The following is a 13396-nucleotide window of genomic DNA, read 5'->3' as shown; positions in this document are numbered from 1 at the left end:
CTCTTATTTTTTTTCATGTAGTATGTAAAACATACATTATATACATAATCTCATGACATTCATCATACTTTCTCAATCATCTCACATAGTATATAGAATAGACATTATATACATAAACATATCAATCTTAGATGGAAAAACATTATTCAATCCATCATGCATCACATGCTTCAACATAGCAAGCATTCACATCATAATGTTCATACATTAATATAAATGATTTCTCATACCCACACTAGTTCGAAGGTTAGAGTAATCCAGTGTTACAAACAATAAGGTGCTTGTCCTTTCTTGTAGAAAACTAATACATAATAACATATTTATATATAGTACATTGAAAACTATTTTCGAAACGTTTTTCACATCCACAATCTCATTTTTTCATTTCACCAATATTTGAAGAAAATCATATTCATCAATAAACCTCAAATCATGCTTCAACTTTACATTTCAAAATAGTTTTGTAAGCAGTGTATCCACTTACCTCGATTGAAGACCCAATCTGTCAAACCCTATTCTATAAAATAATTACGACGTCATTTACATGCTCAATAGAATGTTTGCATGTTTAGGAAGTTCGAGGAATCGTTAAAAGATGATATTGCCCCTAATGGTACCATTAAGTTGATTAAGCCTCGAACTAGTTCAAATAGGAATTTTGAGATGAAATTAAGAGTTTCACAGTTCAGGGATGACTCAAAATGGTAATTCGGAGTTCGATGATCAATTCGGAGTCAAATCGAAATTTTCACTATCTAGGGGCAAAATGGTCATTTGCCACTTGGGGACAAAATGAAAATTTTTAGAAAAGATTTTTTTTTGGCCCCATTTAACTTATTGGAGTATGATTTGAGTATTGGAGTATAATTTGAGGGTTTGGCAGTGAAAAAGTTTAATTTCAGTGATTTTTGGAATGTATGGGCAAAATCTTAATTTTTCCACCCGCGAACAAAATTTGAGATTTTGAGAGAATTTAGATCACATTTGACAAATTGGAGAATGGTATGAGTATAAGGGATGAAAAATATGTCAATGGGCAATTTTTCAGTTTTTGGGGCAAAAATGCAATTTTTGACTTTACGGGGGCAAAAGTGTAAATTTTAAAAATTACTCCACCAAGACTTTGGATAAGTCTGAGAATTTTATCTAAGCTATGGATATGTGGGACAAGTGTATGGTGAAAATTTGAAAACAAATGGATGGCTAGAATTTAAGAAATTAATAAAACAAAAAAAATAAATAAAATAATATTATATTATTTTAGCCTTTAAAAAGGTCAAAATTTCCAGAATTCTCATCTTCTTCAAGCTGTCCAAACCAGGAGAAAAAGGGGGGAAAAGAAATAAGAACCCTAGCTGAAAAATTTGGGGAAAATCAAGAGAAATCAAGAAATCAAGCATTAAAAAGGTAAATTTCATTGATTTTCCTTGTGATTTTCACTACCCAAGCATGTTTTTTCTCATTTCCATGCAAAATTAGAAAGTGGGTATGGACACCCATGCTGGCCAAACCTCCATGGATGAGTTTTGAGCTTGAGTTTTGGTTGATTTTAGTTAGGTTATATTGAAATATAGCAAAAATAAGCTAGAGAAATAATTTTCTCCCATTGAAACCCATTATGCTGAATTTTTTAGGGGAATATTGGCTACTGATCTTGATGTTTATTTGAGGAATTAAGATGAATAATGATGAATTATGAACCTAGAAAAATAATGGGAATTTTCAGAGCAAAAATATGAATTTTTACCCACTAGGGGTATTTTCGTAATTTACTATCGAGACTGATAATTTGCACCAGACTGAGGGACTTTAAGTCAATTTGGGTGCAATTGAGGTATAGAAACTGAAAAAAATTAATTTGGAGTTTAAACAGACGCGTATATCGATTTATCGGATAAAACATCGAAATAGGCTAACATCTCGTTTAGGCAAAATTTAGACATTTTGCACTTCATATCATGCATTAGTAGTATAAATTAGTTTATTTTGGTTTAGTACCAAAGTAGTAAACCTCTTAATTGTGCAATTTGTCAAGGTGGCAAATCCTCTAGCAAGGGCAAAGAAATTGCACCCGAGGAGTAATAGTTGGAGTACCCGAATTTAGTTTTCGAACTGTGAGTAAACTTATTATCGTCTTAATTATCTAGAGTAGTTTTATACAATTGTGTGATTTTATGGAAAATGGGTTTAAATGGTAAATTGCTATGTTTTAAGAGAAATTGTGATTTATTAAAATGATTTTACAAATTTTCTGGAAAATCGAATACTGGTTTTGAAAATAGAGTAATTGGAGACTGCCTGCTTGTGTTGTAAATTTATGGTTTTAAATTGAATGGCTTATGACAATAAATGAGCATGAATGGCTAAACTGATTTTGGTGTTAGAATTGTTTGTACTGTGTATTTAGCCTTGAGAGGCTAGGTTGCGATAAATTACCATGTCATTCAAAAAAAGATTTTATAAATCAGGTGGTAGATAAAAGATTAGCTACTGCAGTGGTGGGGGGTTCCGTGGGCCAGCCTATTAGAGGGGCACGGTAAACTCCTTTATATTCTCACATCGGTCATAGAGGCGCGTAGGGTATCTCCTAAGGTGGGCTTTTTTAGTGCACTTCACATGGACCACCGCGTGAGAGTGAGACTCAGCCAACGTCAAGGAACGACTATGTTTCAAAATAAAAATATGATTTATGCGAAATATGAATTTTTAACAACCTTGGCGAGCTCGGTTGGATACCCCTGGTCCAGGTGTCATCGAGTACAAGATTTGGCATGAGCCAAGTTTTGAGTAATTCACGAGCCATATTGATTATTTAGTTGAAATGAATATTCGTGATTTGAAAAATTTACTGAAGTTAATTATTTTTAATTGTCTCTATTTACTTGCCTTTAGATAGTTTAGATGGTGTCTGTTTACTCACTGAGATTTTATAATCTCACCACCCTCAATTCCCCACATTTCAGGTTCGGGATAGCCGGTAGATAGCCGATTGCATCAAGGACTTCAGTTAGCCTTGCATTGTCAAAATTATAGGTCCACAGATTCGCATCTTATTGGTTAGTTGGGGGCCCACGTGTCATTATAAAAGTAATTTTATACTTTAGTTATTTGATTTAAAATATGTATGAACATATTTAGCTTTTACACCATGTTTTTGGCGAGTTTCGGTATTATCAAAGAAAAATGACGAAAATGCCCTTGTGAGTCAGAAAATAATATTTTATTGTTTTGATTTGGAAACGACTTATGATTTCTTGAAATACAAGATTTAATAACTGTCACTCACCGGGGAGATGCGGAAGCTGATGCTAAGCCTTGCGGGGTTCCGATCGGCATTCGGGGTAATGAGTACCTATCGGGACGTCGCGACGGTTGTCAAGGGCCCGATGGGAGTTCTGGGTCGTGACACAATCATAGCCTTTTTTTGTCGATTTTCTCTGAGTTCCCAATTGTTTCTAACACACAATAATCATAGCAATCAACTTCTAGACTAACAATCTTGGTATAATCATTCTAAGAACTTTCGAAGGTTATTTTGATTAAGTTTATTTTCTCTCACTAAACCCTTTCTAAAATTCATAAATCCACTAGTTTTACCTTAGATGAGCTTAGATAGCTTTAAAAATCTCAAAAACCTTAGCTTTGATGTTTTAACAAATTTTCTAGGCATATAAACATAAATTTCAGAATCAAGAAAATGGGCTTTAAAGGTTCTAAAGCACAAAAATGACATTTTTATCATTAAATCTCAAAATTAAGATCACAACCATTGAAAGTAAAGATTTTTGACAAAAAAAATAAGTTGAAAGGGTTTAGGAAAGGGTTTACCTTGGCAACAACGATTAAGGGTTGAGAAACCCTCGGTTATTGTGATATATTTAAAGTTTGAGAAGTGAAAATACGCGTTTACCCCTTTTATTTTTGAGAAAATGATGTCATTAATTGATAGATCGAGGCTATCTATCGATAGATGAGCTTCAGAGCCCTTTTTAAAAGCTTTTTGGTTTCTATTTATCAATAGATGGGAGCCATTTATCGATAAATCTGGCTATCTATGGATAGATTTGGTCATCTATCCATAAGTGTTCTTCAAGGCTATTTTGAGAAAACCTTTCTAGATTGTATCTATCGATAGATGTTCTTTATCTATCGATAGATAGGCTCCAGTAAATAAAAATAAACCTTAAAAACTTGTCCAATTGGACTCCTTTTAATACCAAACTTATCAAATCATCTTACTCCATCAAAAACTTGAATTTTTTTTCCAAGATTAAAACATAGTTTTGAATACTCAAAACACAAAATCATCTTAAAATGTTAAAACATGAAATTTTCTAAGTATAAAACCAAATTTCAAGTATCCAAAACACAAATTTAACTTGCCCATCTAAGGATTTTCTAACTTAGCAGTCTTACATTAAGGTGGGCTTTCATATAATAATTTTTCACTAACCAAAACAAAAAACTCACGTCAAAGCTTACACAAGAATAATGGGTAGATGCTAATCTTGCTAACCAAAACTCTCGCCAAGCAAGTCTCATTTCCAAAAGATATAAAAATATCAAAATCTGTAAAATGATGGAGATTATAGGAATGAGTACAATGATTCAGCAAGTAACTGACATCCTTTCAATCGGAATAAGCATGCTGAAAGCATTTTGGCCAAAATCACTAATACACATATAGGTATCAAAATAGAATTTTGGGTAATATTATTTAGAAACATATTATTCCAAAATTTCATTTCAGATAACAAAAGTAACTAAAATTTCACTTTAGATAACAGAATTGTCATAATTCCAAAATTTTTAAATAATAGAACAAAACATAATTTCACAATTACTTTCAGATTTTATTGGCCTCCTATAACATGCTATGATCACATTTAACCCTTATGACATAAGTAAAAATTAGAACCATGAATCTCCCTTACCTCAAGCGTTGTTCAAGCTACTTTGACCCACTAGCCATCTCTCTACTTAGTCACCCACAACACAACTTGCACATTAGGTCAGCTTGTAAATTGGTTGCACACTGATCATAACTCATCGTAAATACTCTAATAGTAACTATCACATGATGGTTCTTAAAACTAGCCACTGTGCAGCCTTAAACTCGCCATTTGCTAACCTTAAGCCTAAGTTGACATAAAAATGCCTACCAACAACAGTCAAGGCCACAAAGGTCCTTAAAGTAGCACAAATGCAAGGTGAATGCAAGCATATAACACACAAGCAACAAGCCTTTAGGCACACTAGCACACACAAGAATAGAAAGCAAAAATAGTGTGTACGAAGAGTTTGTGAGAAAATATATGTTGTATTAATGAGTCATCAACTACACAAGTGTATACAAAAGGGGTTTATATTGGCAGAATGCCCTTAAGTAGTTACCTTTATATTTATAAGCCAAACAAGAGCCTAGGGTGACTCCTACTCTCTAACGAATGGGAATTTGTCTCTAATGATTTGGCAGTTCAAAATGCTATAGAAGGCTCCCCACAATGTTTTAGTAGATTTACCATTGCAAGTGATCGTTAGGCATAGCATTGCCGACTACGGCACTCGTATGCAAATTTGCGAGTTGTCTCAATCACACACACAGGCTGTCTTGATGCACGCAGGTTGCATGCTAATGATGAGCGCAAGTTGTGAGCTAGCCCAATGAGGTGCGGGCTAGCTCACCAATGCACCTAGGTTGTGTGCACGCTTGTTCTACATGTCCACAAGACTCACCACTAAAAGGGGTTTTTCCTATCAACTTTCCCTCACACTTATGCACTTTTATGGCATACTAAGCCTCATATGACTCCTTGAATTATGAGCTGTGACAAATGAGCCATCATATTTCTTTTGATTTAACACTAGGGCATTAAAAGTTGACTTGGATAACCTTATAAATTGAGCATCTATAAACTCTTTAAGTTGTTTCCTCAACTTTAACAACTTGGGGCGGGGGGGGGGGGAGGGGAAAAGGCATCCAATAAAGTGCCCTTGAGAGTGGTTAAGCTTCTAGCACTAGCTCAATGTGGTGATCCACCTCGTAGGTTAGTGGCAATTGGTTAAGCAACTTGGCATGCATCATGTCTTGATACTCATTCGACACTCAAGCACCTTAGTTAGAGCTTTAATCACAGCCCCCAAAGTCTTATCTAGGCTTAATGGTGCAATAAAGGTCTCTTCCACTTTACACACCTTTATGGCCAACTACATGGCATACAATAACCTGGCCTCCTATGCATGACCTCGCCTGACAAGCATTACACACTATTTTTGAGGTTTTAGTATACATATGCAATTAGCATGCGAAACCAAAAACATAAATCCTATTCAAGAATTTAAGACCCATGACCAAATCATATGTAATCCATGCAGAACCAACAACATGAATCCCATTCAAGAATTCAAGACCCATGATTAAATTATTTATAATCCATGTAGAACAAAAAATATATCTATCTTATGCCACTCACCTATCTACATCTTGCCACCCTTTGTAATGCCCTTAGAGCGCACTTGTTGAGAGTTCACTGTCTTCATCCAAGCCTCACTCAACTTTGCCTTGTGTCCTAATCTCTCAATAACCTACTTATACACAAACAAGTCTCATGCACCAATATCACCATAGCCTTAATGTGTTGGCCCTCCATTACTAAATTTGTGTACATGAGCTCTTTGGCTCAACTGTCAGTCTTCTTTATTACTCTCAATAGCCTTTACCCTAGTTTGGTAGTTTCACTCTAATACGGCTCCTCTTATGAGGTAACTGCCATTAGCTTAGCCTTTTTATGGCAGTCCTTAACCCAGAGTAGGTTAGCACATAAAAAGCAATTCTCAGACTTGCCTTTTTTGTTCCAAGTCGACTTTCCTTTCCATTTGGCTCGTAGCTTGCAATCATTATCGCCTTTTTCTTTAGGTTGCTTACCCTTGTCCACCCAACCTTTCCTTTTCTCTTTAGGCTTTAAAGATGGGGTTCTGTTATCTACCTTATAATACACGAACATGCTCTATGCCACAACTATAAACTCAAGTGAAGTCTTGGACACCTCTCATTTGTAACTCTTGTTTTCCAATGGCTTTAAGCTATCCATAAAGGCAATAGGTGCTTTCTTCTCACTGAGTTCACCCACTTGTAATGCTTGTTCATAAAACTCTTTCACATACTAAAGCATTTCACCTTGCTGAACTAGCCTATGCAACTTACCTCATGCCTCATCCTTCGTAAACTCTAGGTAGAACTACTAATGTAACTCACGTTAGAAATTGGTTTATATATGCACTAGGTCTCCCCTGAGCTTCTTATCACACCATCTTCTCCAACAAAGCAGTCATATGTCACCAAGATACACAGATGGTGTAGTGATTTGACAATCATTCATCATAACACCCATGGCCTTGAAGTATTGTTCTGGCCTCTAGGGGAAGTTATCAATCTTATTGGGATCTTTTTACTTTGAAACCCCTTCAACTTAGGTTCCTCAAGTTGTTCCTCAAGTTGTGTTACAACTTCACTATTACCTCTAACCCTTGAGGAATTGAACTCCACCCTTAATTAATCTAACTCACACGTTAGGACTTCCACAAGACTCTCAAATTAAGAGTTTTGCTCAATTATTATTTCAAGGGCCTCTTTCACTATCTCCTAAACCTCACCTTTGAGCTCCTCACCCCTTGCATTGAGCTTCTTTATGTGCTTATTGTGCACATCAAATCTGTACCTCATCTCATCAACTGCCAACTCTACTCTAGATAGCTTCCCATTAAGGGCAATCACAAGGTCCTAAGAGCTAGACTTGGCCCTTTTCCTGAATCCCCTTGTTTCCTTTACCTCAAGCGTAAGTTCAAGGATCCACTAGCCATCTTTTTACTTAAATTGCATGCTAGCATGGCTCGCAAACTAACTCACCCCAACTAATCGCAAAATGCTCTAATACCAACTGTCACATGGTTGTTTTCTAAACCTCCCGACATATGACCTTAGACTCTCTGTCAACCAGTTTTGAGCCTAAGTCAACCTACTAAAACTACTCAAGGCCACAAAGATCCTTGAAAGCATGACAATAATGCAATATGAATGCAAGCACATAAGGCACAACCCTTTAAGCACACAAGCAAGCACACATGCTAAAGCAACTAAATGTGTGTAAAAGAGTTTGATAAAGTAAAGCTTCTTTCATTAATGAATGAACCACTATTTATACAAGTGCGTATAAAGGGGGTTTTTATAAGCAAAGTGCCCTTAAAGTAGCGACCCCTATATTTACAAGTGTTTTTGGAACCTAAGGGTGGCACCTTATCTCTAATAGTCAAAATATTATGTCTAATAGCCAAAATATTGTGTTTAATAATTAGTTGGGTTCAAATGCTACAAGAGCCTCGCTATAGTGTTTTGACGATTTTGCCCTTCATATGGATCGTTAAGCTATAGTGTTCACTAGTCTAGTTACCAACTAAGGCTATAGGTAAGGTTGTGAACTAGCTTAATGGTGTGCGTAGTCTGCCTACCGATGTTATGTGTAAGAAAATAAAATAGCCAAATAAGTGTCTACTTCAGAATTTTCTCTTATGCCAAGCTCTTCGCATGATTTATCTTCTATCAATGTCCAAGTTCCATGCTTTCGATTGATTCTAGCAAGGTTATGCATGACCTTTGGATGAGTTGACTTCTTTTCCTTTCAAGCAAAGAGCTTCTAGTAATGTAGCTTACCTCAAAAACAAAAGTTGATCCAAATCTCGACAAAAGTTTTACCTTGGTCATATTTTCTTTCATTTAAATAATGAAAGGCAACAAGTAAACTGTTAACAAGGAATCTCTTTTGTCATAAAAACTAATCAATTCTACAACTGATGGAACGACTTCATCAAAAAAAACAACCATGAATAGGAAAGGCACCCAATTTATGCAAATCCCATAATGTGAGCGAAGCTTTTCCAAAAGTAATATAAAGAGTGTTCATGGCTGGGCATCAACCTTCATAAAATGCTTAAATGAAATCTTTCTTTTGATCATAAGTATATAAAGATGCATAAATAGCATCTTTAATCTTCACATCACGCAAGAACTTCTCATAATGAAACATTAAATCTCCAGCCCATTCCCAATATTTGGAGATACAAATAATTCCCAAAAATCTTGTTTGAAATTCCCTAATAAACTTCACTAGAAATTATGCGACTTCCCAAGACGACAAATCTTTATTGGCTTGAGGTTTTAGAGGATTTGTGGATGTATATTATCTTTGTGAGATTAAAGACATGTAAAAGGAGAGTTTCCATAACAAAGTGTCAGTTCAAAGTGGAGTAATTCTCAATTGACCTAGTGGTACTCCAACGAATTTCTGAATCTAGTAAGAATTAATGTTGTTGAAAATTTGAAGGTAACAGGTGCAAATCTTGGGTTAATAGGAATAAAGCACGTTGAATACCCTAGAGATTTCTCACTTCTTTAAAGGTATTAACTTTTTTGATGATGTTAAACTCTTACTCATGGTGAGTAGTATGCAATTTTAGGATGGTGTGACACATCCCAAAAATATATATGTGGAGTGTAATATTAATTTGCCAAGAAAACCACACATGGCAATATGGTGATGACGAGAAGAGTATAATGGTTTCATTTGTAGGAGATTGGTAGACGGAAATAAAAGATCTTAATGTTGTCGATTGTGGTATTTAGATGCATATGCAAGTGAGAGGTGATTCCTAGATCAAGGTTCCTCTCTAAAATCAATAAGGGCAAAGGGAACTTGATCATGTTGTGCGAATCAAGTGGAGTCGATACTAATTCGACTATGTGTAGTTGGGATTTCTTCAAGGTCAATGTTTTGGTAGATATTGTGTCAAGGTCGACTTTGCTAGATATTTATAATAGATTTTTCTTTTTCATCAATGGATATAGGCAATGTATGTTGAACCACGTTAATTGTAGTGTTAAGTTTTATTTTTTTGGTGATTTATTTGTGTGTTGATCTCAATATTAAATACATTTATACTTGAAAATGTTGACAAAAAAAGAAAAAAAACACAATAAGAGAAACATAGTTATTAATTAATTTGTACCATGAGGAAATACACTAGTGACATTATAAGTCCTAATTATAGATATTTACAATATGTTAATATGGTCATAATCATCACCATCATTGTAATCAAGTCCATCTGAGTCAGGTAGAACTGTGGTATAGAAATATATATGTAAGGAAAAAGTAGTAAAAAGAGGCAGACATAAAACAAGCCCATTTAAAACCAAAAAGAGAGAGAGAGACTCATGCAAGCAAGCATAATCCAAGCTAGTATGACCATAAAGACTCTGCCATATTAGCCTGATCAACCATGTCTACGCAAAAAAGGGACTTGGCCTGGGAAGGCATGAACTTGGAAGAGGCAACTGCTGCAGGTGTCAAGTTCTCAGGGGAGCTGGTGCCTGCGTTAGAGGTTGAAACGAATTGGCGCATTCTCATGTGAACAACCTCGGCTTGCGCAAGTGCCAATTGGGTTTGGAGAGAATCAATCTGTTGCTGCAATGATGAAATGGCTCCAACACATCCGTACACCGGGTCACGAACCCTGGCGTTTGCTTCATACACCATTGAACTCACTGCATCACTTCGTTGGTGCTCTGGCAATTCCTGCAAATTGTTTTCACAATTGTTCGTCAGTCATCATTGCAGGTTCTTTTTCTTTCCTTTATTGGATCTTGAGTGGATTTTCCACTTGGGTCAGTTCCTTTTCGTGGAAGGAGGGGATATTGCATGATTTTCAAAGAATTAGTAATAAATTAAATAGGCTTTGAACTTTATAAAGATATCACAGTACTGTAGGTTGGCACGTTTTTGCCTTCTTTTTTGGTCAAAAAGTTACTTATTTGAGAATATAATAAAAGTTGTTGCCACTGTGGTTAAATCTATATCATCGTATCTTACTTTCATGTTTCCAATTGTGCAATGGATGTTGAGTGTTCACGCGAAGGAACAGCTTCGAAGCCTCTAGATTCTTATTTAGTTAACTTCAATGGTGCACATGAAATAATATTTAGGGATAATAATTTGATATAAAGCGATAATAAATTCTAACTTTGTTTGCTTACATCAATATATCAAATCTTTTTACGACCTAATGTGATACCTATCACTATCAATGTAACCCAATGTTGTTAAAGCATGAAGCATGAGTGATCCATCCATAAACTTTCTATTCTTAAAGAACAATAATAATATCTGGAAGATAATTTCATGACCAAAGAGCTTTGGTTGCGTTACAAATCTAAAAGCTTGTAAGTGGTCATAAAGTTGAAGCTAAGCACTATAGTAATTAGCTTTAATTAAACCTGTTCAGATGTAAATTGGCTTCCTGAAAAGTTAAAGGCAAGTTATAATTATTTGAAAGTAATTATTCCTTTTCATTTGCTAAGGAATCCTTTGATAAAGCATATATTATACTACTGTGTAGGAGAACAAGAATCACAGTCAACCGTGAAGACTTGATCAACTGTAATTAACCACCATTATAACAGACAAAAAAGTTGAACAAAGAGGCAGAGGACTACTTTTCTTGCTTTTTTTGTTTACCTTTTTCTACAAGATAAGTGACTTCTCCAAGTTTTATTTTCCTCCCTATATAGCAACCTAAAGAAACCCTAGCTACAACTATTTCACAACCCAAGATGAGTTAGGTCTCCCTTAGTAGTGCTGGTTCAAAAAGCAAGAGCTTATCAAAGGGAAGCTAGCCCACAAAATTTAATTTATTGAATGTTCTACATTAATGGTGCAAGCTCAGTCATACTATTTTAACAACTTCACCCTCCAAGATATATAACAAAAAAATTTTGAGTTATTTTCTTAGTTTGACCTCTAAGTTTAATAAATATTAGTATATATATGTGAGTGTTAAGATCTGCACCTCAAATTTAGGTGAAACGGCAATTCTTTTTGTGTATAGTCCCAAGACTTCTACAATTCAGATAGTTACGACATGAAATTTAACACACACTTGTATCATGTGACAAAAACACATTATAAATTATAATGTTAGATAAATAAGCCTAAGAATTTATCTCTTTTCAATATTTATGGTTTCTTCTAAATAGCATAGGGAACCAAGACATCGTTAGAAGAAAACATAAGATCCATTAAAGCTTTTTACGTGTTGTTTCATAGAAAGACCATTCTTCTCAACTACTTTTTTTCAGCAAGAATGAACCACGTATCTTATGCTTCATAAATTTCTTTTTGAAAAGATGAAGATGCTTTTACTTTCTTCTTTGCTTTCCCATTCTTGTTCTCTATCTTTTGGCCCGCTAATAACAGTAGACGAATGCCCCTTTTTTTTCCCCATCATGGTGTTGATGCATGCCTGCAATATTGTGCTAAAAGCCTAAAACAACATCCTCAGGATCAAAATTCCCACTAGATATTCTTATCCTTGACCAAATGTTGGATAACTTTTTTCAGCTGTCTTTTTTTTCTTTAAAGGGTTTTCATTATCCAAAAAAAGAAAAAAAAAAAGGAGATATGCCAAGTTATTCAAACAATTTATTTGCAAAAAGAGAGGAATTTGCATAGGTGAAGGAATGAACCTGCAACATCTTGTTAACATTGCTAGCACCGAACACCTTATGGACGCTAGCAAACTTCTGAGGCTCTTCAGCTGGAAAATATGGAGCAAAAACACAGTCTTGCGCACATCTCCTTCTAAGTAGCTTGCACGCCGCGCAAGGCGATAACGTGCCATGTTTCCTGCCATTCTCCTTCATTTCCTCTTCCTCTTCCTTTTCCTTTCCTTCTTCCTGGTCACCCACCAAAGGACTAACCGTAGAAACCTTCCGCAGTAATATTTGCAAGCCTTAGTTCAGGTTTTTATTGTTATGTATAACAATATCTAGTTCAATGACCAAAAATATACACATTAAAAGTGAACATAAAAAAAAAAATAAAGACACTAGGAAGATAGCTAGCTAGCTAGAATTGAGTTCTTGAGCTTAGAATTAAAAATCAGTGGCGCAGAAGTGAAAATGGGAAAGAATAAATATGAAATTAATGAAAGAAAAGGAAATAATTTGTTTAGAGAAAAGAACGGTTGAGAAAGGTGTGAGGAGGGGAGGGGGGGGGCTTGAAAGGAGAAGGGGTTGGGTGTTTTATAGACAATGTTATGTGACAGCAAATCTTGTGAGGGCCCACAAAAGCAGAGCCCATAGATTTTGTTGGACAAAAACATCGTTTTTGATAAGATCTTTAGGCCCACCTTAATGTGATGCCCTGTCTTATTTCTTGTATTTTTAATCTTCAAGTAATCTTCAAGAGATTATATGGGGGGGGTCTTTTTCTTTCTAATTTTCTAAACTTGATTGTTCATGTCTGGCCAAAAATTAAAACCTTGAGTGATAGTGAAAGCTTTCAGA

The 13396-nt window shown here is 35.2% G+C and overlaps 1 protein-coding gene across 1 annotated transcript; it reads right to left on the bottom strand.

The window, feature by feature from the left end:
* Nucleotides 10116-13097, bottom strand: LOC18594653 (LOB domain-containing protein 4). Its single transcript, XM_007022278.2, has 2 exons — nt 12575-13097; nt 10116-10628 (listed from the first exon to the last, which is right to left on the bottom strand). Exons 1-2 carry the CDS (start codon nt 12749-12751, stop codon nt 10290-10292), a joined length of 516 nt encoding a protein of 171 aa, XP_007022340.2. The 5' UTR covers nt 12752-13097; the 3' UTR covers nt 10116-10289.

This window comes from Theobroma cacao, chromosome 7, assembly GCF_000208745.1.
Source record: "Theobroma cacao cultivar B97-61/B2 chromosome 7, Criollo_cocoa_genome_V2, whole genome shotgun sequence".
Taxonomy (NCBI): Eukaryota; Viridiplantae; Streptophyta; class Magnoliopsida; order Malvales; family Malvaceae; genus Theobroma; species Theobroma cacao.
The sequence above is the reverse complement of the archived record's forward strand: the minus strand, read 5'-3'. Positions and strand labels throughout refer to the sequence as shown.